This window comes from Schistocerca cancellata, chromosome 2 (genome assembly GCF_023864275.1).
Source record: "Schistocerca cancellata isolate TAMUIC-IGC-003103 chromosome 2, iqSchCanc2.1, whole genome shotgun sequence".
NCBI classification, from domain to species: domain Eukaryota; kingdom Metazoa; phylum Arthropoda; class Insecta; order Orthoptera; family Acrididae; genus Schistocerca; species Schistocerca cancellata.
The window spans coordinates 650,660,795-650,686,560 of NC_064627.1; the positions used below are offsets into that span (position 1 = coordinate 650,660,795).

General features: G+C 42.1%; 1 protein-coding gene across 2 annotated transcripts in view; it reads right to left on the reverse strand.

Annotated features, from left to right (window-relative positions):
• LOC126147618 (cardioacceleratory peptide receptor-like) overlaps window positions 1-25,766 on the reverse strand; it is a 341,146-nt gene that overhangs the window by 24,322 nt on the left and 291,058 nt on the right. For both annotated transcript variants that reach the window (XM_049915706.1, XM_049915708.1), the window contains exon 6: window positions 8,657-8,818. In XM_049915706.1, coding sequence (XP_049771663.1) covers window positions 8,657-8,818 — 162 coding nt within the window. The remainder of the gene's footprint in view (window positions 1-8,656; window positions 8,819-25,766) is intronic.

Sequence of the window (25,766 nt, forward strand, 5' to 3'; positions counted from 1 at the left end):
ATACTTTAAGTACTTTACAAGGGCATCCAACTATTCCCTTTTCCCATTCAAAAGGGCAGGGTAACAAATTAGAAAACAAATGCTCTTGTACAAAAATTTTCATTGTTATGATACAAAATATCATGAGGTGTCTACTTAAAATTAAGTAACTTATCTTTACAGTAAACCTGCCCCCCTCCCCCAAATATGTGCTGTATTCGCCACTGCGTGAAGGTCTTTGGTGAATGGCTCTCATTGTTAGGAGGTTGTGGTGGGACAATCAGTTCACGCATTTAGGCGCTGCAGTTTGCCGACAAGTAGTGTGTGCTTCTTAAATCGTTTAATTTATCTGAAAGTTATCAGTTTTCTAACATCCTTCTATGACTTTTAATCAAAACTATACCCATTACCCCCAGCGCCTCCAAACAAAAGACCGCTGTAGATATTTTATGCCACCTGTGCGAAGCCGGGGCGGATCACTAGCCATTTGCTATAGGAAATATCCTTGGAATTATCGCTTTCTGTGAGTATACAATGTGTTTTCGCTTTCCATTGATGTTCACAGTAAATGCAGGTATCTTGTATTCCCCATTCTTATCTAGATTTTTCCATACACTGTGTTTAGAAGAATATGTATGCCTTGCCTGCATATCCGCAATGGTTTCTTATTTTTCCAACGGTTTCTTATTTTTCGAATATCAGTTTATATTATTCTGTTATGGAATCATTTTTGTCGTACACTCCTCCTTCCTTGACTTCGATCTGTGCCATTTCTAGTTTTCTTTTTGTATGTATAATACACTGATTGCACTTAAATTAGTAGTTTAATTAATAATGAATAGTTTAAATCTGCGAGATAGGTACATTTACGCTTTTTAAAATCGTGAACGGAAAAAACGATAGATGGAAAAATGATAAATGGTAAATGGGTTAATGAGTAAATGGATGAAAGAGTAAATGGGTAACTGAGGAAATGGGTAAATTGGTAGATATGAGAAAATGGGTAAATTGGTAGGTACGTGAGTGAATGGTTAAATGAGTAAAAAGGTAAGTGGATAAACATGTAAATGGAATTATAAGCTTAGACTTAATAGTGCCTGAAAGTATGATGATGACAATGATGATGAAGATGATGAGGCAGATGCATAAAGACTGTACGTAATAGTATTCAGAACTATTCGGTAGCTGATTCTGTAAGTGGTGTGGAAGAGATTCCCCATAATTTGTTATCGACTTTTGGCCAGGTGGAGCACGCCTGGAAACTGGTGCGAACTAGCTGAGTAGGTGTTTTACACAAGATAAGAAATTCCTGGGTATCCACGCTTCCACAACTTGCTGATTTGGGGAGAATTCATATCAGATAAGAAATTCTGGGGAAATCCCTCCCCGCCACCTGCTGACTCAGCTGGCGAATAGTTCTGAATTACATTATGTACAATATTTCCACTTCTGCATCATCGTCATCTTACTTGCTGGCATCAATAAGTCTTAACCTACAGTTCCAGTTATGAGGTTACACGTTTACTCGTTCACCATTTTTTTCATTTGCAATTTACCCATTTTTCCCCTTTATTGCGTGTCACTTAGTGTTTACTGCTTACCATTAACCAATTTAGAAACGAATAAATGTATCATTCAGACTCAAACCATTCCCTATTAAAGAAACTACTCCCTTAAGGGCAATTAATGTATTACATGTAGGGGGGAAAAATAAGAAAACTGTAGACTGGAGGTGACTGAAGTCAAAGTATGAAAATTGCGGTATGTAACAAAAACGCTGCTGTATAACGATATAAACTGCTCTCGGAAAAGAAGGAGCTACTGCAGTTGTGCAAGCAAGGCTAACAGATTACTTTAAACACAGAGTGTGGAAAAATTTGCATAGCACTGGGGAATAAAAGAAATCAAAGCGAAGTGGTGGCACGTTGGAATACTCACAGAAATCAGTGCATCCATGGACGTTCACTATATTAAATGATTATAAACATCAATCACCATTTGTATTCGCTTAAAAAGGATAGCTACATTGTACTGGACATTGTGCTTCTAGCAATAGAATAGACGTTTGCAGAGTTTAAAACCAACAGAATAACTACTTTCAACAATCATTGGTTCTCTCAAACATAAAACTTAACTCTTTTGAAGGTTTTTTTTTTAGAAATTCAGCGAAGATAATATTTTTGGCATCATATTATAGTAGTGATCAACTGCCTATATATATTTTTTGGGAATTTTATTTATGTGATTATAGGACTAGAAACTATAGTGCTACATGTGGTGTCACTGCCAGACCCGACACTTGCTAGGTCCGTTAGTATACGTCGGACCCACGTGTCGCCACTGTCAGTGATTGCAGGCCGAGCGCCGCTACACGGCAAGTCTAGAGAGACTTCCTAGCACTCGCCCCAGTTGTACAGCCGACTTTGCTATAGATGGTTCACTGACAAATTACGCTCTCATTTGCCGAGACGATAGTTAGCATAGCCTTCAGCTACGTCATTTGCTACGACCTAGGAAGGCGCCATTATCATTTGCTATTTATCTTGTGATGCATGTACCGTCAGACCAATGTTCACCAATTATGGATTAAAGTTAAGTATTCCAGAAGCTACGTACTTTTCTTCCTACTATAAACTCCTATAACTGTTCGACACCTCACGCCAGCCTGCGTGAGCTTAGACGCGTGCCTTTCGGCTACCAGTCATAGTGGCTTGGCTATCTTGCCAAGTCACAACACTACATACACTTCCATTCACCACATTAGGATCTGTTAAACTATGTTGGTAAGTATACATTTTCCTGTTATACAATGTGTTCCAGCTTCACAACTGACACTAGTGTTACTTCACGACAAAGAGAACCTGGTTTTTGTAGCAGTTTTCATACAACTAGTACAGTGTACTGCCAAAACATGTCTGCTACATAAGTAGTAAAACAACTAATTTAGTGGTAAGTATGCTTCCACACTACACAAGAAGAAATTAGTTTTGTAATAAGTATACTTCCCATGTTCCATGGAAAAATTACTCTGGTGGTCCTACAGGTGTTTAAAACATCGTTACTTGGTTGTATGTATACCTTTCATGTTCCATCAGTGGCACGAGATACATGTCACAACAATTAAAAACTATATTTCAGAACAAACTGAAAATACAGATGATGCAACAGATATCAAGGAGTACAAACGTTGTACGATGTATACCCTTGAGTATGGTAAACAAATACAGTTGCTGATAAGTGTACTCCCCACGTCAAATGAAATTTTTAGAGTTCTATATGGAAAATCTGCAAGAATTTGTAAGAGAAGAGTTGGTTATGTGCAACCAAGAATGCATGAACAACTTTAGCAGTAATGTGATACAGGTAATAAAATTCCCAAATGCTCTCACCTTGAAGAATTGCAAGGAGGAATGGGGCTTCTCAATAAGGCTGTATGAAAGATAGTTCATGTGAAAAAAATATATGTGTATTAGAATTCGGAAAAGCGTTCTTCGGTTTTTTTACGTTACGCAGGGTAAGATTTAATGATTTGGATGCAGATTTAAATTATAAGTTACAAATTAAGCTGCCTGTTATTAAAACTTCACCCAAAGAACATAAGGAAAGAGCTGTTTTCTGTGTGTAAATACACTCCTGGAAATGGAAAAAAGAACACATTGACACCGGTGTGTCAGACCCACCATACTTGCTCCGGACACTGAGAGAGGGCTGTACAAGCAATGATCACACGCACGGCACAGCGGACACACCAGGAACCGCGGTGTTGGCCGTCGAATGGCGCTAGCTGCGCAGCATTTGTGCACCGCCGCCGTCAGTGTCAGCCAGTTTGCCGTGGCATACGGAGCTCCATCGCAGTCTTTAACACTGGTAGCATGCCGCGACAGCGTGGACGTGAACCGTATGTGCAGTTGATGGACTTTGAGCGAGGGCGTATAGTGGGCATGCGGGAGGCCGGGTGGACGTACCGCCGAATTGCTCAACACGTGGGGCGTGAGGTCTCCACAGTACATCGATGTTGTCGCCAGTGGTCGGCGGAAGGTGCACGTGCCCGTCGACCTGGGACCCGACCGCAGCGACGCACGGATGCACGCCAAGACCGTAGGATCCTACGCAGTGCCGTAGGGGACCGCACCGCCACTTCCCAGCAAATTAGGGACACTGTTGCTCCTGGGGTATCGGCGAGGACCATTCGCAACCGTCTCCGTGAAGCTGGGCTACGGTCCCGCACACCGTTAGGCCGTCTTCCGCTCACGCCCCAACATCGTGCAGCCCGCCTCCAGTGGTGTCGCGACAGGCGTGAATGGAGGGACGAATGGAGACGTGTCGTCTTCAGCGATGAGAGTCGCTTCTGCCTTGGTGCCAATGATGGTCGTATGCGTGTTTGGCGCCGTGCAGGTGAGCGCCACAATCAGGACTGCATACGACCGAGGCACACAGGGCCAACACCCGGCATCATGGTGTGGGGAGCGATCTCCTACACTGGCCGTACACCACTGGTGATCGTCGAGGGGACACTGAATAGTGCACGGTACATCCAAACCGTCATCGAACCCATCGTTCTACCATTCCTAGACCGGCAAGGGAACTTGCTGTTCCAACAGGACAATGCACGTCCGCATGTATCCCGTGCCACCCAACGTGCTCTAGAAGGTGTAAGTCAACTACCCTGGCCAGCAAGATCTCCGGATCTGTCCCCCATTGAGCATGTTTGGGACTGGATGAAGCGTCGTCTCACGCGGTCTGCACGTCCAGCACGAACGCTGGTCCAACTGAGGCGCCAGGTGGAAATGGCATGGCAAGCCGTTCCACAGGACTACATCCAGCATCTCTACGATCGTCTCCATGGGAGAATAGCAGCCTGCATTGCTGCGAAAGGTGGATATACACTGTACTAGTGCCGACATTGTGCATGCTCTGTTGCCTGTGTCTATGTGCCTGTGGTTCTGTCAGTGTGATCATGTGATGTATCTGACCCCAGGAATGTGTCAATAAAGTTTCCCCTTCCTGGGACAATGAATTCACGGTGTTCTTATTTCAATTTCCAGGAGTGTATATATGCAAGATAATAATAATAATCATAACAATGAAAATTTTTGTACAAGAGCATTTGTTTTCTTATTTGTTACCGTGCCAAAAATGCTAAAAAAATAAAAGTCTGCTATTTATGGTAACCTGCTGACATCTTTTGAATGGGAAAAGGGAATAGTTGGATTCCCTTGTAAAGTAGTTAAAGTATAGTAACCCTCGCTATTTATCTACATGAGCTCGATACTTGCTATATTACCGATCGAACCAAGACTGTGTAAGGTGATAATAGTGAGAGGGAAACATGTTTCAGTGGCGCCACCTTCCCACTAGTTTTTGTCGCTGTTTGATTTATCAGCTGGTTCAACTGGCTCTGAGCACTGTGGGACTTAACTGCTATGGTCATCAGTCTCCTAGAACTTAGAACTACTTAAAACTAACTAACCTAAGGACATCACACACATCCATGCCCGAGGCAGGATTCGAACATGCGACCGTAACGGTCACGCGGTTCCAGACTGAAGCGCCTAAAACCGCTCGGCCACACCGGCTGGCCTGATTTATCAGCAAAGAGTATTTGTTTTTGACGGACATTCTGAACATATTCCTCAGCTAGATGCATTCCAAGCATGGGAAGGAGTATGGATGAATGGTGAACTAGCTGAAACTGGTTTTTGCAAGCGTATGGTGTTCCTGGTTTATAAGATTGTTTATTACGCTAATTGTTTTAGACATGTGCCCACTGGGCTGGAAGTTAGATCACCATTAGCGCTCACGTGTTCTTTGCAATGTTATGAAACCAATATGTATGCATTTTGACGATGTTAATACATGGTACCAACACCAAACTACAATCGTCTACTTATGTGTAATCCATTTCATTAGTGACATTTATTGAGATGACTGTATTTTAATAAGTTACACAAACAATTTAGATGCAACTCTATTTAATTTGAGGGGTTCATTGCACTTGCAGAGCGTGGCACAACAATCGTACTTTGTGGATTAACAAGATGTGATATTTAACCTAAACATTTTTATTAGTAGTAACGATTTGCAAGCAGTTTGTAATTTATTTTTAAATCTTATAGAACGTTTAACGTATAACACTAGTACAATGTGTATTTTGTGTTTGAAATCTTACATATTTTGAGAAATAACAGAATTTTATTTTCTTGCAAACTTCGAAGTTTCGTTTCCAATCAGAGATCTATAATTATACTTGTGTACAACCTGTGTGTGTTTTGTACTCCATTAATGATAATTTGATTGTGGTGGAAAAGATTTTATTTTCAAACTATAGATCTCCTATTTCTGTCTTGCACCATTATCTTTGGTGGTGTTTCACCTTTGTCTTCTGCCGGCACTATACTTGGTCGCATTTAGATGTATGTAATCATAGGAAAATTTCTATTTCCTTATTTCGAAAGTATCATACTTAAGTGGTACATAGCAATAAAATCGTTAAAACACCTTCTTCCTCCTTCCTAGAATGGCATTAGCTCAGTGTTTCTCTTTTGGCTATGCTATGTGTATTAGTGTTATATTTCCACACCGCAAATTTTTATTACATGTGCATACTATTCACTAGCTTTTTACAGGAAATACTGTTTGTGAAACATTTATAGAGCCTTGGCACCATGGTTACAATTGGTAAATATTGTTGAAAGTCGTAACGTCGACTTGCCCCAATTATTTGTAATGAAAAGCAATAATTGCCAATCAATACCATCAATTATATTCTTGTAGTACAGAACATGATAGATTATCTCCTTCCTCCTCTAAATTGTTGCTTACTCAAGTGAAAAATTACTGGAAAACTCACGAAATCGTGAAGGAATGATAGTTCTTACTATCAACCACCAATAATTACCCTCAGATCGAAATGGCTACTCACTTTGAGCATTTTAGATGTGGCGATACCATTATAACACTTGTCGAGCATGACAGAGAAATTTTGATATGTGTATATTTGAGAGTGCATTGTGTCTTGCATTAAGAGTAGGTCTAAACAATGGGATCAGTTAAACTTTCGCGCGCGCGCGCGCGCGCGCGCGCGTGTGTGTGTGTGTGTGTGTGTGAGAGAGAGAGAGAGAGAGAGAGAGAGAGATTTGTTTCATCTGTACATATAAAGAAAACTGCTAATTTTTGCAACATATTGAGTTTTTGCGCAGATCTGAGTTAACTCGTATTTGAGTAGATTTTTTCAGATAGCTATCCATCTCATGTAAAAAGAATCTGAGGTCACTGATAACATTGTCTGCCAGACATTTATCTAGAAAATGAGGGTTCCGGTATAAGCAGATGGGGGCAAGCCTCAGATTACTTCTGCTTCTGTGGAAAATAACATCGTCATTTTGAGGACCTGTTGTGCCTTAGACCTTATACAGTGCAACAATCGAATTATGAACGCTGCCATGTATTGACAAGCAATGTCTATTACTTGTAACTGAGACAATTTGATACCTCATCAGTGTCTTCTTATTTCGAACGAACACATTCGTCGTGTTTAGTTTTTCCGATGTGTGAAGACCTTTGTGAAATAAATGTGAAGCAATCGAATTGCTTTTGATATCATTTTGGTACCTAGTTAACCCTATGTCACTTGAATATAAATTAACCAAGTCCATCTGCCATACTTATCTGTGAGGTTCATAATTTCTTATGACAATTCCATGACGCAAATCTTCGTTTAAAGGAGCTATAGCTTCAAATCAGCCTGCAAGCCATGGAATATATTCCTTTATTTAGTTTTTACTACCTAATAGCGAAATATGAAAATTTGTGGCGGACTGGGAGACGTACCTGGCGCGATGGGTACTAAATCTATACTTAACACAGCTGATTTCAAGGCATTCTCAGTCAGGGAACTATTTCGAAGTATTTCGTACAGCTGTGGATCGTCAGCAGTGGCTGTTTGTTTTGTTTTCAACAGTGATGCTCAGGCATCTGGCGACCTTGCATTGAATCAATACACGTAGTTGCAGCTTATATAGTTCCTCCCCCATAGTAAGAGATTTCTTTCTTCTGTACATTTAAAGAAAACTGCTAATTTTTGCAACACATTGATTTCTTGCGTAGATCTGAGTTAATATTCGAGCAGATTTTTTCAGATAACTATCTGCGTCACGTAAAAAGAATCTGAGGTTATTTTAACATTGTCTGTCAGACATTAATCTAGAACATGAAGAGAAAGGGTCCGAGTATAAGCACATGGGAGCAAGCCGCAGATTACTTCTGCTTCTTTCGTTGATTCTCCATTTAAAATAACACGTCGCGTTCTCCGTACCAACAAATCTTTAGTCCAGTAACAAATTTTATTTTTCATCCCATATGATCGTTCTTTTGTCAGTAAACATTGACGTGATACGTCGTTGGGGCACTTAGGTGTGTAATATTTTAATTCCGAAAGGAAGTAGGATTTCCTTGCCGACTGCATCTGCATCAAGGATGTATTTAATGTGCACACTACTTTTCTCTTCAATTCTTCATTAATGTATGTTTTTAGACTACTCTAATATCCAGAATTTATCTCATGGAGACAGAATGATGTTCTGACAAATAGAGAGGCACAGTAAAAGAAGAACTGTGAGTCACTGAGGAGCATTGCAAGGTGACGTGGAGTGCAGCGATGCTGACTCCTAGGACTTACTGAAGACGATGACGAAGGTCATCTTGACGGTCTTGACCTTGGCCTTGGGGATGATGCCGCGCGAGCTGGCGCGCCGGCCGTCCGCCTCGTCATCGCGGGACTTCCCCGACGACAGCCGGCTGTGGCTGTGCTGGTGCAGCAGCTGGTGCGGTCGGCAGCTTCCTGCAGGGACACAACACGTGCTGTGCTGCAATGGCGTGCAGCTGACACAGAGAACAAGTAATACAGTGTAACTGGGGTGCATCCGTCCGTGCTTTATTAAGTGATGGGACAACAGCTGATGTGCCTGTAAGAAATGTTAAGACCACCGTAAGCTGTAATTTCAACTCCAGTGTATTGTCTACCGGTTTCAACGTTACAATACGTCAACGTCAGGATCTCTACACCAGGTACGGCTGAATGTATTATGTAACAATAAATAGACTTCCCCCAAGCTCCTGGTTGTGTGCAAACGCAATGTGAACGGAAGTTGGCGCGAAGTCCGGTTATTTTCACATGTGACATACGTACTGTTGTCACTGAGGAAATGCAGCTGCTATGTGGTACAGAGAGCCTAATGATGGCATATTGTAACGCTGAAACCGGTAGCCAATAAATTAGAGATGAAATTGCAGGTGACCCTGTTCTTAACTTTTTTTACAGATAATATGGTATTAAAACTATTGCTGCTATTTTCACTACCTTCATCAAATCTGGACGTACTTTTCACAGAGTTATCCGCTATCCTTATTTATACAAAATTAACTGTTTTTATTTCAAAATGACCGTCTTAGGGCACCGGACGTTGTGGCCGAGCGGTTCTAGGCGCTACAGTCTGGAACCGCACGACCGCTACGGTCGTAGGTTCGAATCCTGCCTCGGGCATGGATGCGTGTGATGTTCTTAGGTTAGTTAGGTTTAAGTAGTTCTAAGTTCTAGGGGACGATGACCTCAGCAGTTGAGTCCCGTAGTGCTCACAGCCAATTTTGTTTTAGGGCAGTGGTGCCCACCTTTAGATCCGTAAAGCAACAAATAAATTACAATTGGGCTCTAATCAAAGTTTACGAAGTTTAATAATTTTCTCAATTTAATTACAATAGAAAGTTCTACAATGTACCAACTCAATTTTAATTTATTGGCCGTTCAAAAATCTGAAAATGGGCGACAGTACCCGGAACTGGACATTTTGAAATAAAAAAAACGGATATCTGCAGGCAGACAGCCTATGTTGTATTTTTCACTACACCAATAAATATCGTTTATTCGCTTTGCCATTATTTTTCAGTGAAAAAAGCTGTATTAACTGCTTTTTCCTAATATCAATCTATTTTCAAACAACATATATACATCCTAAGACTTATATCGAGGATGCGACGTATTACACGTCCAAAAGTGCAAGGTTTAACGGTTTTGGTGTATCACGCATATGCTAAGATCTGTCAAATTTCAAACATGAGGTTAGTTTATTTGGAGACAACCGTTCCATCAAAGTAATGTGGCATATCAAAGATGTAATTTGGTGGAATATGGGATAAACTCAACTTTGCGAGACATGCTGCGCTGTGATCACGCGATAAGTCTATGGGCTATCCGACGGAACGACCGAGAAATACGTTTTGTCATTTCCAATTGGCTGTACGGAGCACGTCCTTATGAGGAAACATTACTTTTCCTGGCCTCTGGTTGGCTAGTTTTTGTGAATAGAAACTACAGGATGGCCTGACACGAAGCGTTGTCTTCAGTCCGGGGGTGAACGTGCTTGCAGAATGACCCACGTAATGCGAGAGGAAGCTTCGCGCTGTTTCAGCCGTGGGTGATAGAAGAAAGTGGGGCCGGTGGCGGAGGCTCTTTTACGGCAATGTAGTGGTCAGGTGTTACTGACATTTACCGTGTACGCTTGTACTTGTGCTTCTTAGTCTGAAAGATTAATGCTGGAGCTAATGAAATGCTTGTCAAGTAAACGTAAGGCTTGAGTTAGGGCTGAAGTTTCGCTTATATTTGTGAGGCGAGATTAGACATGCTGTACATGCCTCGCTTTACCTTATAATAATTTATTGGAATTATTGCGCTTCACCTTAAAAGACTGATCTTATCACTTTTCTGCACGACATTTAAAAGTTGTGCAGAAAGCGCTACTGTCAGTCTCTTCTTGCGTATGTTCTACCGCTAGCTTATGGAAGTATGCGTGTTTCAGGAAACGGATTGTATTATGTTCAAAGGTATATTATGTAGTTTGTTTGTCATGTACTGAAAGCGGACGTCAATAGCGGCACTGGTCGTTAAGAGATGTTCAGCATTTGTGAAACGTACGACGTTAAGAGTACTGTGAATTTGACGGGCCAAATTGCCTTTCTACCAGCAGGTCATTTTTTGTAAACTTTATTTTCTGATGAGTGGTTTTGTATTTTATTAATAGAAATGAACAGGTTTACCTTTCGGAATTTTTACGTTAAGTATTATGCTTCTTGATTTGAAAAAAAATGGCTCTGAGCACTATGGGACTTAACATCTGCGGTCATCAGTCCCCTAGAACTTGGAACTACTTAAACCTGACTAACCTAAGGACATCACACACATCGATGCCCGAGGCAGGATTCGAACCTGCGACTGTAGCGGTCGCGCGGCTCCAGACTGAAGCGCCTAGAACCGCTCGGTCACAACGGCCGGCTCTTGATTTGAAACTAGTGTTGCTTTGCACTGGAATTAACATTTGGGGAAGCTGTTTTAAAGCTATTAAGACATTGTGGAAGTTACTCTGAGTTTTGGCATGATATACATTTTTAGAGTTATTGGCCAGTAGCTCTGAATTGTATTGTTTCACTGATTTAAGGACTTCTTGGCTTGATATTTTATGAGTAACGATTTTCAGTTTTGAAGAATGTATAGATGTGTGTTAATTTTGGAGGGGTATTAGTTATTTGGAGTGAATATACAAGGTGATTCAAGTTCTAAGGCCTCCGATTTTTTTCTCCAGACCGGAAAGAGATAGAAACATGTGCATTGTTTTAAAATGAGGCCGCATTAATTGTCAATACGTTCCAGAGATGGCAGCACCGTATGGCAGATGGAATATTACCACCAGCGGCGAGAATGAGAACTGTTTTAAATACTTAAAATGGCGACGTTTTCCTTACTTGAACAGCGTGCAATCATTCGTTTTCTGAATTTGCGTGGTGTGAAACCAATTGAAATTCATCGACAGTTGAAGGAGACATGTGGTGATAGAGTTATGGATGTGTCGAAAGTGCGTTCGTGGATGCGACAGTTTAATGAAGGCAGAACAACCTTGGGCTCGCACAAGCCAGTCTGACGACATGATCGAGAAAGTGGAGAGAATTGTTTTGGGGGATCGCCGAATGAGTGTTGAACAGATCGCCTCCAGAGTTGGCATTTCTGTGGGTTCTGTGCACACAATCCTGCATGACGACCGGAAAATGCGAAAAGTGTCATCCAGGTGGGTGCCACGAATGCTGACGGACGACCACATGGCTGCCTGTGTGGCATGTTGCCAAGCAATGTTGACGCGCAACGAGAGCATGAATGGGACTTTCTTTTCGTCGGTTGTGACAAAGGATGAGACGTGGATGACATTTTTCAATCCAGACACTAAGCGCCAGTCAGCTCAATGGAAGCACACAGATTCACCGCCACCAAAAAAATTCCGGGTAACCGCCAGTGCTGAAAAAATAATGGTGTCCATGTTCTGGGACAGCGAGAGCGTAATCCTTACCCATTGCGTTCCAAAGGGCACTACGGTAACAGGTGCATCCTACGAAAATGTTTTGAAGAACAAATTCCTTCCTGCGCTGCAACAAAAACGTCCGGGAAGGGCTGCGCGTGTGCTGTTTCAGCAAGACAACGCACCCGCACATCGAGCTAACGTTACACAACAATTTCTTCGTGATAACAACTTTGAAGTGATTCCTCATGCTCCCTACTCACCTGACCTGGCTCCTAGTGACTTTTGGCTTTTTCCAACAATGAAAGACACTCTCCGTGGCCGCACATTCACCAGCCGTGCTGCTATTGCCTCAGCGATTTTCCAATGGTCAAAACAGACTCCTGAAGAAGCCTTCGCCGCTGCCATGGAATCATGGCGTCAGCGTTGTGAAAAATGTGTACGTCTGCAGGGCGATTACGTCGAGAAGTAACGTCAGTCTCATCGATTTCGGGTGAGTAGTTAATTAGAAAAAAAATCGGAGGCCTTAGAACTTGAATGCACCTCGTACTATCTTACATGCATCTTAGATAAAAGGGATGCCATGTGTGAATATCAGATAATTTTGATTGTGCTGCTGTCCTATCGCTCCAATCAGCCACGGCAGTTTGAGTAGGGTAATTAAATTAACTACGGAGACACGTAAGAGGAAATGAACCGTGTGCATGCAGGGCAAAAATGACAACATGTCAGTGAATGTGTGGTTACGGATCAACTATCAAGGCTAGTTCCGAGTGAATGTAGAAAATCGTGACCGTCGACAGGATATTTTCGGTATGTCCACTTATCAGTTGCGGAATGTAATTACGGCGTACCGCTCACAGCACCTTTACGAGAGCCACTGTGTGAGCTGTAAACAGCGCAGCGCGTGTAAACAGAAGTTCGCCGCCAGTGGCGGTGGTCACGCAGCGCGCCGCTGTGTGCATTACTGGCGCCCGGACAGCTGTGACGGGACGTCGCATCCATCAGGGGGCCGCCGGCTGTCGGACGTCCTCCAGTCCAGACATCTCTCAGCGACGGCGGCGGGCCATCAGGGCAGCGCGGGGCTATAAGTGCCGTCATCAACTGGGTCAAGCACCGGCCGGCCGACGGCAGCCTGCTCATCATCACAGATGGGTGGGAGGCGCTGTCTGTGCTGCTTCGTTTCCCAAATGCCAACGTACTAATACACCGGCTGATCAAAAAGTCAGTATAAATTTGAAAACTGAATAAATCACGGAATAATGTAGATAGAGAGGTACAAATTGACACACATGCTTGGAATGGCATGGGGTTTCATTAGAACCAAAAAAATAGAAACGTTCAAAAAATGTGCGACAGATCTGGTCAGAATAGCAATAATTAGCATAACAAAGTAAGACAAAGCAAAGATGATGTTCTTTACAGGAAATGCTCGAAATGTCCACCATCATTCCTCAACAATAGTTGTAGTCGAGGAATAATGTTGTGAACAGCACTGTAAAGTATGTCGGGAGTTATGGTGAAGCATTGGGGTCGGATGTTGTCTTTCAGCATCCCTAGAGATGTCGGTCGATCACAATACACTTGCGACCTCAGGTAACCCCAAAGCCAATAATCGCACTGACTGAGATCTGGGGACCTGGGAGACCAAGCATGACGAAAGTGGCGGCTGAGCACACGATCATCACCAAACGACGCGCGCAAGAGATGTTTCACGCGTCTAGCAATACTTTGTTTTTGTTTTTTTTTCTTTGTTCTAATAAAACCCCATGTCATTCTAAGCATGTGTGTCAATTTTTACCTCTCTATCTACATTATTCCGCGGTTTATTAAGTTTTCAAATTTATACTGACTTTTTTCACGCCCGGTACAAAGCATCTTACAAAATAATACTTTTTTCTTTGAGTCATCAGTCTTCTGACTAGTTTGATACGGCCAGCCACGAATTCTTTTCCTGTGCCAACCTGTGCAACCTACGTCCTTAAATATTTTCTGCATCTATTTCAGTCTCTCTCATGCACTACAGATTTTAGCCTGTACTGCTCCCTCTGTTACCACGGTAGTTACTCCCTGGTGTTTTATTAGCTATCCAGTCACCCTCTCTCTTCTTCTTGCTACTGTTTTCCACTTGCCGCGCGGGCTAGCCGCGATCTGAGGCGCCTTGTCGTGGCCCGTGCGGCTCCCCGCGTCGGGGGTTCCAGTCCTTCCTTGGGCATGGGTTTGTGTGTGTTTTCCAGATTAGATTAGATTAGATTAGTACTTGTTCCATAGATCATGAGTTCGACACTTCGTAATGATGTAGACCGTGTCAGGTTAATAAAAGGTGTCTACACAAGATATTACATTACACAAAATATTACATGACACTTAAATTTTTAATTTTTTTGTGGAGGTTGGGGAAATTACCCACTTACTATACCCAAAAATTCATCTGATGAGTAGAAGGAGTTGCCATCAAGAAATTCTTTTAATTTCCTTTTAAATGCTATATGGCTATGTGTCAGACTTTTGATGCTATTAGGTAAGTGACCAAAGACTTTTGTGGCAGCATAATTTACTCCCTTGTGAGCCAAAGTTTATATATATATATATATATATATATATATATATATATATATATATATATATATATATATATATATATATATGGTGTTACAAAAAGATATATATATATATATATATATATATATATATATATGGTGTTACAAAAAGGTGAGGCAAAACTTTCAGGAAACATTCCTCACGCCACGGCTTTTGCCCTGTGCTAATCCATACATCAAATGGGCATCTGTCAATTCCGCATTTGTAAACATTGCACTGACTGCAAAACCACGTCCGTGATGAACACTAATCTGTTGATGCTACGTACTGATGTGCTTGATGCTAGTACTGTAGAGCAATGACACGCATGTCGAAGTCAACATTACCTCACTTCAATTGGGCCATCTGGCGGTGAATCGAGGAAGTACAGGAAGTACAGTACATACTGACGAAACTAAAATGAGCTCTAACATGGAAATTAAGCGTTTCCGGACACATGTCCACATAACATCTTTTCTTTATTTGTGTGCGAGGAAAGTTTCCTGAAAGTTTGGCCGTACCTTTTTGTAACACCCTATATTGTGAGGCTACAGTGAAGGTCTCTAGCTCTTTAAATAAGTGTCTGCAGGATCTTGGATGAGCTCCACCAATTATTCTGATTACACGCTTTTGTGCAATGAACACTCTTTTACTCAATGATGAGTTACCCCAGAATATGATGCCATACGTAAGCAGAGAATGAAAATAGGCGTGATAAGCCAATTTACTCAGATGTATATCGCCAAAATTTGCAATGACCCTAGTAGCATAAGTAGCTGAACTCAAACGTTTCAGCAGATCTTCATTGTGTTTCTTCCAGTTCAAACGCTCACCAATGCATACACCTAGAAATTTTGAATATTATACCTTAGCTACCGATTTCTGATCGAAGTCTATATTTATTAATGGTGTCATTCCATTTACAGTGTGGAACTGTATGTACTGTGTTTTGTCAAAGTTAAATGAGAGCCCATTTGCAGAGAACCACTTAATGATTTTCTGAAAAACATCATTTACAATTTCACCAGTTAATTCTTGTCTGTTGGGTGTGATAGCTATACTTTTATCATCGGCAAAAAGTACCAGCTTTGCATCTTCGCGAATATAGAATGGCAAGTCATTAATATATATTGAGAACAGCAGAGGACCCAAGACCGAACCTTGCGGCACCCCATTCTTGATTGTTCCCCAGGTTGAGAAATCACCAGTTTTTTGCATATTATGTGAACCGTTTATTTCAACTTTCTGCATTGTTCCAGTTAGGTATGATTTAAACCATTTGAGCTTATCTAGAAGTAAGTTAGTTTAAGTTAGATTAAGTAGTGTGTAGGCTTAGGGACCGATGACCTCAGCAGTTTGGTCCCATACGACCTTATCACAAATTTCCAAATTCTCCATACATTCCTTTCCTTGTTGATTCTGCGCAGAACCTCCCCATTCCTTACCTTATCAGTTCAACCGTTTTTCAGCATTCCTCTCTAGCGTCACATCGCAAAGGCTTAGATTCCCTTCTGCTCCGATTTTTTCACAGTCCATGTCTCAGTACCATACTATGCTGTGCTCCAAACGTACATTCTCAGAAATTTCTTTTTCATATTAAGGCCTATGTACGATAGTAGTAGACAGCTCTTGGCCAAGAATGCCCTTTTTGCCATCGCCAGTCTGCGTTTGATGTCCTCCTTCCTCCGTCCGTCATCGGTTATTTTGCTGCCTTGGTAGTAGAATTCCTTATCTTTGTCTACTTCATAATTCCCAATCCCGATGTTAAGTTTCTCACTGATCTCATTTCTGCTACTTCTCATTACTTTTGTCTTGCCTCGATTTACTCTCAGTCCACGTTCTGTACTCATTACACTCTTCATTCCATTTTTTCCCTGAGGATAAAAAAGTCACCACCGAATCCTATCATTGATATCCTTTCACCCTGAATTTTAATCGCACTCTTGAACCTTTCTTTTATTTCCATCATTGCTTCTTCAATGTTTACATTGAACAGTAGAGACGAAAGACTACGCCTTTTTAATGGCTCAAATGGCTCTGAGCACTATGGGACTTAGCATCTCAGGTCATCAGTACCGTAGAACTTAGAACTACTTAAGCCTAACTAACCTAAGGACATCCCACACATTCATGCTCGAGGCAGGATTCGAACCTGCGACCGTAGCGTTCTCCCATTCCAGACTGAAGTGCCTAGAACCGCTCGGCCATTCCGGCCGGCGCCGGTTTAATCCAGGCGCATCGACCTTGGTCTTCTAGTCTTATTGCTCCCTCTTGGCTCTTGTAATTATTCTCATTACTTTTGTCTTGCTTCGATTTACTCTCAATCCATATTCTGTACTCATTACACTGTTCATTCCATTTTTTCCCTGAGGATAAAGAAATCATCACCGAATCCTATCATTAATATCCTGTCACACTGAATCTTAATCGCAATCTTGAATCCTTCTTTTATTTCCATCATGGCTTCTTCGATGTTTACACTGAAGAGTAGAGACGAAAGACTACACCTTTTTAATCCAAGCGCATCGTCCTTGGTCTTCTAGTCTTATTGTTCCCTCTTTGTTTTTGTATATATTGTATATTACCCATCTTTTCGTATAACTTACTCCTATTTTTCACAGAATTTCGAACGGCTTGCACCATTTTGCATTGTCGAAAGCGTTTTCCACGTCGACAAATCCTATCAACGTGTCTCGATTTTTTATCAGTCGTGCTTCCATTATCAACCGCAACGTCAGAGTTGCCTCTCTAGTGCTTTAACCTTTCCCAAAGCCAAACTGCTCGTCATCTAAAAGATCCTCAATTTTTTCCGCTCTTATGTGTATTATACTTATCAGCAACCTGAATGCATGCGCTGTTAAGCTTACTGTAATTCTCGGACTTGTCGGCTCTTGTTATCTTTGGAATTGTGTGGATGATGTTTTTCCGCAAATCTGATGGTATATTGCCAGTCTCTACACACCAACGTGAATAGTCGTTTTCTTGCCACTTTGTAAAATTTCGATTTAATGTTGTTTATTCCTTCTGCATTATTTGATCTTGAGTCGTTCAAAATTCTTTTAAATTATGGTTTTAATACTGGACCGCTATCTCTTCCTTCTCGACTCCTGTTTCTTCTTCTGTCATCTCATGAGATACTTCTTCCCCCTCATAGAGTTCTTCAATCTACCCTTACATCTCTCTGCTGTCTCCTCTGCACTTACCGGTCGAATTCCAATTGAACTCTTTATGTGATCGCCAATGCTTATCATTTTGACTTTTCTATACGCTATATTTCGACAATCAATTTTTTTTCGATTTCTTCACATTTCTCATGCAGCCATTTTACCTTAGCTGCCCTGCACTTCCTATTTATTTCGTTCCTAAGTGACTCCTATTAGTTCCACTTGTAGCAACACTTCTGTGGCTGATGCTCTGATAACGGTGACAACCCTCTGCGTCGCCTTTCTAATACCACCATCATCATAATGTCCGAGTCTCAAACCTCTAGAACCTGTTTTGTGCTGATCTTTCCTTTACACATCCACAAATTCGGCAAACAACTACCGTCCGGATAATCAGGAAGAATCACTCATATCTGCCCCATTGGCAGCCTTTCGTCCATAATTCTCTTCAACATTCAAGCGCCTTCAGAGATTTAATCTTTATTCTTTGCATCAGACCACCTCTATAAGAATAAATATCGGCAACCCTGTCTTCTCCCCAACATATACCAGTTTATTTAAACCACACGTCCGCGTCCGTATCTGAATGAATGGCGCGGCTTATTGGCCTGGGAAGGACAGATATTTTCCTTGGTATGAGGGCTGTATGAGACATACTTGGGAGACATACTTGGGAGCTACTTGACCATTTAGTACCGGTTGCAACGTTAAGAAAACCGCCAACAACTGGAAAGAGGTGTATACTGACCACATGTCCCCCATATCGCATTTAATGATGCCATTGGCAGAGGACGACGCGGCGGTCGGTGGAGCCCGATTGGGCCTCTAGGGCCAGAACGCGGAAATTTACCTTCTTACCTTACTGGCTTATAATAGGAAATGAAAGACTGGTTTTTACACATTACATATTTCATGCACCATTCTGTCTCCACTGCCTACTGATGCGAGCCAAATATTTTTTACGACTTTTTGTGCTATTGCCCATCTCTGAATAATAATTCCTATACAGTCACCCTGAAATGAAGGTATTTAACACCTCGTTTTTAATAACGAGAGCATTATCGTTGTTTATGGAAACTTGCCATGACATCAAGTAGAAACATAAGTAGAAATATATATCTTTGACAATTGTTTCCTAATAATTTTTGTTGTAGTTCGATGAGTTTTGTTAATGATGATTATCGATTTCGTTCTTTATAGAACATCCTCACACCTCTTAAAATAATATAAACACATGCAAATTCTTGTATGATAGCGAAGTGGTTGCTCTGCACATAAAAAGTCATCTGGAAGGTATGGTATCCTACAAGAAGAAAGCAATATTCTAAAAAAGATATTCGGTTCGAAAAGAAGAGAAGATGGATACAGAATCCAGTCCTGAAAAAATCAGAAAAACTATCGAATCTCGCGGCAGACATCAAAAAACGAAGATAGCAAAATTTTATGGCCATATTCAAAGATTTTCACAAGACTCAGTCACAAAATTACGACGTACAAAGAACAATTCAAAACCATACCCTGTTTCCAGCAGGACAAAAATCATTTAGAAAGAGCTCTAGAAGTTCATCAGTCTTTTCAAGAGAAACCTATACAGACAAATAATAATAATAATAATAATAATAATAATAATAATAACATGTACTCTCACGGTTAGTATCACAGTTCTCCACTCCCAAAGATGTTCTGTGACTAATTTATGATATAACTTTGTTTTATGAAAAATGCTAGTGTCTCACTACTACCTTTTACACTTTTTTCTTTGTCCTAGCCCTCTCAGAGAACGGATGTGATAAAAGGTTGTTTCTTACGATGTTAGATAAGCTGAGGTGGGATACAATATGAATATTTACTTTATTCATTTGTATTATTTAATTTACTTCTTGTCCTCATTTAATATTTTTAATGCTTTTTAGCAGATATTCGTTGTTGGTCGTATTAACACGACGATGCAATGGATCGGCCGCCATTGTCGCAGCCTTAAGTGCTCATAGCACTTTCCAGAAAACGAAAGCCAGATGCCAGTTAAAAGCGTCATTTTATTGCGAATTTAATTCTGACGCACAAAACTGATTAACCATCTTTCCATGGTCAGGCATCTTTGTGTTAGGGATAGGCGTAGAACACAGGTTTAGCCGATTTTCGTCATTCATCTTATCATTATGGCCTCTCTTTCCCTCTTCCGACATTTATTTTCATGTCAAATAGTATTAACAGCTTACTAAACAGAAAGCGCGACTATAAACTAGCAAATGGGACGTAGTACTGCCAGAGAATGATACCACCATCAGGCAAGGTACAAAGTGCACTGGAGAAAGAAAGAGAATCCACGGAGAAAAAAAATGAGAGATGCTTGGAAATTCCGAAGATTGAAAAATAATAACTTCGCATACTCCAAGAGAGTCTAATCGCACCTAATAATAATAATAATAATAGCAATAGTAATAATGGTAGAAATAATAATAATACATATTGTAGTTGGGGAGCAAACATCAGGCGCATTGTTCAGCTTCCATGAGTCACTAATACAAGTACACACTACCCCACAGGCAGGGATTATTAAAGAGTGTGGGCAAGTCTACTAGGAAGTGTCTTCCTCTATATGTTATAGGTCAAGATGATAGAGTCGCTGTGTTAAAACAAAACAGTTAGAAAAATAAAATTTTGTCCAGTGTACAAAAGTAAAACTAGAATAGAAAAAAATCTCACAGATCGCGTCTTGAACACATTTTCTTCGTTCTTGCACATTAGCGTACTTCTTTCCTGCGAGTATTCCATCGCGGGGTGCTGTTCCACGGCTCAGGAACACACTAAGCACAGCGTGGACTCCTCTGGTAGGCTGGTCTCGTTGACGCTAGGCTGAGCCCACCGGACGGTGCAACCGTAGTAGCGCTTTCACTGTTACAGCGCGTATAAGCCGGTATATAGCATTAAAAAGTTATGGATCAGAAAATCGTTTCATCAATTGAGCAGTTTATCTGGATCCTTCCAATAATGGGCGAAAATTTCAAGTTCCACCACTATATTGAAGAAACGACTCATTGGGTCTCTATGTACACTGTTCAATCACATTAATTCACAAGCCTGAATAATAAATTTTCGCAGCGAGGACCCTTGCGAGACGTGCTGGAAGAGAGTGAGCCAGGCTATGGAACGTGCTGACAGGGATGTAGAGCCATGCAGATTCCAGTGCAGTGGTCAGCTGCGCTGGGTGTCTGGGTTGAGGATCCATGGCGCGAAAAGCCCGATCTTGGTGGTCCCAAAAATTCTCGATATGGTTTAATTCCGGGGAGTTTGGTGGTCAGAGGAGTACGGTAAAATTATCCCGCTGCCTTTCGAATCACGCACGTATCCTGCTGGCTCTGTGACACGTTCTATGGTTCTGCCGTGTACGTGCCACATGTCAGAGACGTACCTTGACGTATCAGAGGTCCCATGTCACTCCAACTGCACACGCCCCACACCATTACAGAGCCTCCACCAGCTTGAACGGTCTCCTGCTGACATGCAGAGCCCCTGCATTCATGAGGTTGTCTCCATACCCGTACACCTCCATCCGCTCGATACAATTTGAAACGAGACTCCTCCGTCCAGGCAACATGATTCCAGTCATCAAGAGTCCAATGTCGGTGTTGACGGGCCCAGGAGAGGCGTAAAGCTTTGTGTCGGGCAGTCATCAAGTGTACTCGAGTGGGCCTTCGACTCCGGAAGCCCACATCGATGATGTTTCGTTGAATGGCTCACACGCTAATATTTGTTGATGACCCAGCATTGAAATCTGCAGCAATTTGCGGAAGGGTTGCACTTCTGTTACGTTGAACGATTCTCTTCAGTCGCCGTCGGTCCCGTTCTTGCGGGATATTTTTCCGGTCGCAGCAATGTTAGAGATTTGATGTTTTACCGGATTCCTGATATTCATGGTACACTCGTGAAATGGTCAGACGGGAAATTTCTCTCTGCATCGCTACCTCGAAGATACTGTTTACCGTCGCTCGTAGCCGACTATAACGCATCGTTGAAACTCACTTAAACCTTGATAAACTGCCATTGCAGCAGCAGTAACCTATCTAACAACTACGCGAGACACTTGTTATCATATATAGGCGTTGCCGACCGCAGCGCCGTATGCTGCCTGTTTACGGATCTCTGTATTTGAATATGCGTGCCTGTACCAGTTTCTTTGGCACTTCAGTGTAGCTGGCCATCAAAAAGAGACACTCGCTTATTAAAGCGAATTTACCAGAGGAGAATATGTGATAACCCAGCGGTTGGTGACTATTAAAATGGTTATGGCCATGGCTATCTTGTATTCTCCTGTTGCCATCCTTAGTATCTTAGGAAGTCACTAGTACACAGCAGTATGATTGGATCCATGATTCATCGAATAAGCCACTCTGAAATGCGTAATAGGTGCTAATCTATGACAAAATTACCTGCAGGGCACAATGCTGTGAACTATATAAGTAATCCTGTGCACATCGTTCATCGTCACATATGCTGATCCATAGCAGGCGATACGTTGACCCTAAGACGTCGTCCATCAGTATACACCAGTGCAAGGATGTGTACCATGTCGAATAGTGAATTGTGAAGCAACCCTTAGGTGAATACCTTACCGTCGGTCAAGCTTCTCAAATACAACGTTCACGTCCTGTTGCTGATCAAGGACCACAGCGACGACGAGATGTGCGCAAATAATAAGCAACTATTCCAACGACACAATTAGATATGCAGAAAATCAATTAATTTTAAGAAGTCGCTTACATGAGCACAAGAAATCACTGTCGCTGAGGGGCTGGAGCGACTCAGCAAAAGCGGAAAAAAACCGTACTTAGAAGGAACTGGCACATCTCTCTTTTCCTTGCAAATACTGAAGAAATATAGATGATCGGCAACATATCTGGCCAGTCACTAACGGCTATACTAACAGCTTTCAGTTTCAGAAAGGTCAAAAGGTGGCTAGAAAACCAAGGTCAAATTCAGTATCCGATTTTTAAGTAGTTTTTAATTGATGAACTTAGTGCTGACACAGATTACGAAAAGTAAAATAACTGGTCGAAGTTTTATTTCAGTTCATCATTCGTCTCTGGTTGACTACCAACTAGAGGTGAGCATTGTATCGATATAAAGGATTTGAGTAACTGTGTTGCAACCCATCTCCGTCCCCATTGCATTCTGCTGCATTAGTGGAGCAATACAGTAACAATCATACAGAGGAAATGAATTCGCAGTTGGAATAAGGACTACCATCAGCTGTAAAACGGAGTGAAGCAGTGAAAATTTGTGCTGGACCGGGACTCGAACCCAATTTCCCTCTTATCGCGGGTGGTAGCCTTACAATTTATTTTTTTATGTTGATCTCGTTCGGGGTGGACGTCCAATGGCACCAGTTCACGTTGTTTCTTGATCCGTTCACTCAGTTTTTTTTAATTACAGAGGGGAGATAGCTCTCTGACCGAACATGCTGAGCTACCGTGCCGGCTACCACTTGGCTATCCGTGCACGACTCACGGCTACACCCAAACTTCCATATGTCATCAACCATGCGTCTATGACCTGTACTCGCACATCCATTATGGATATTCCCGTACAGGTCAGACGTTGTACCTAAATTCGCTTGGCGGCATCAGCAGATAATTACGATACTGTAGCGCCTGTGTTATGCTGATTACGATGCAAAGTTCCTATGGACGTGCATGCAAGTTTAAAGGAACAGGCGCTGCGGCGACCACAGCCGTTGCGGAACACATCAAATGAATTCGCAATTGTGAATAAGGACTACCATCAGCTGTAGAATGAAATGACATGCATGCACTGCAATATCGTAATTATTGACTGCAGACACTGCAACATCGTAATTACACAGATATTCACGTTAGAGCTAGTAACTAACGTTGCAAACTATGATTGGTATTTTAGTCGATATCCTAGTTCCCAGATTCGCTAGATATTACTCTCGTCAAACATATTTGGGGTTAAAAAAGTGTCAACTCAGAGGTGGCAAAAGATCGTAATGTACGGGAATGTCGCGGACTTCTGATGCTGTCTGCCTTCTTCCGCATACACCACGTAAGTCAGACAGCTGTAGGTGAAGCTACAGTGGCTGAGAAGAACTTAAAAAACAAACAGAAAATGGAAACTGAAGGTTTCAAATACTCACACGAACACTTCGCAGTGGTATTCTGAAATAAAAAGTCGACGAAGGTTGAATAGGTACTGAAATCGCGAAACTTTCCAGAATCTCGGGTCCCGCATCTGGCAAAATGAGGTCTAGCCATGGAGAAGATTTTATTTACATTGAGGTGACAGAAGTCATGAGATATCTCCTAATATCGTGTCGGACCTCCTTTTCCCCTGCTTGGTGCACCAACATGACGTGGTACAGACTCAACAACTCTTTGTAATTGACCTGCAGAAATATTGAGTCATGCTGCCTCTATTGCCGTCAATAACTGCGAAAGTGTTGCCATGCATGATTTTTTACACGAACTGATCTCTCGATTATGTCCCATAAATATACGATGGGACTCATGTCGGGCGATCTGGGTGGCCAAATCGTTCGCTCGAACTGTCCATTCGAGAACAGTTGTGGCCCAGGTAACATGACATCCTTGATTGGGAATATGAAGTATATAAATGGCTCCAAATGGTCTCCAAGTAGTCGAACATAAACATTTCCAGTCAATTCTGCTTGGATCAGAGAACCAATTTCATTCCATGTAAACACTGCCCACACAGTTATGAAACCACCACCAACTTACACAGTGCCTTGTTGACAACTTTGGTCGAAGGCTTTGTCGGGACTGCACCACACTCGAACGCTGCCGTCAGCTCTTACCAACGGAGATCGGGACTGATCCAAGAAAGCCACGGTTTCCAGTCGTCTAGGGAACAACCGATGTGGTCACGAGCCTAAGAGAGGCGCTGCAGGTGACATGGTGCTGTTAGCAAACTCACACGCTTTGGTCGTCTGCCGCCACAGCCCATCAACCCCAAATTTCGCTGAATTGTCCTAACGCAAACGTTCGTCGTATGTCTCTGAGATTGTTTCACTCAGTGTTCCTTGTCGGTTAGCACTGATTACGCAAACGCTGCTTCTCACGGTCTTTATGTGAAGTTCGTCGGCCACTGCGTAATCCACGGTGAACGGTAATGCCCGAAATTGGGTAGTCCTATCACATTATTGGCACTGTGAATCTCGGAATATTGGATTCCGTAACGGTTTCCGAAATGAAATGTCCCGTGCTTCTAGCCCCAACTACAGTTCCGCGTTCAGAGCCTGTTACTTCCTATCAAGCGGTCTGTGGTGTCACCGCCAGACACCACACTTGCTAGGTGGTAGCCTTTAAATCGGCCGCGGTCCGTTAGTATACGTCGGACCCGCGTGTCGCCACTATCAGTGATCGCAGACCGAGCGCCGCCACACGGCAGGTCTAGAGAGACTTCCTAGCACTCGTCCCAGTTGTACAACCGACTTTGCTAGCGATGGTTCACTGACAAAATACGCTCTCATTTGCCGAGACGATAGTTAGCATAGCCTTCAGCTACGTCATTTGCTACGACCTAGCAAGGCGCCATTACCCGTTACTATTGAGATTATGAATAATGTACCGTCAAGAGCGACGTTCACCATTAATGGATTAAAGTTAAGTATTCCACCAGCTACGTCCGTTTTTTGCTAAAGTCTAATTTCCTTGACCTGTTCCAGACC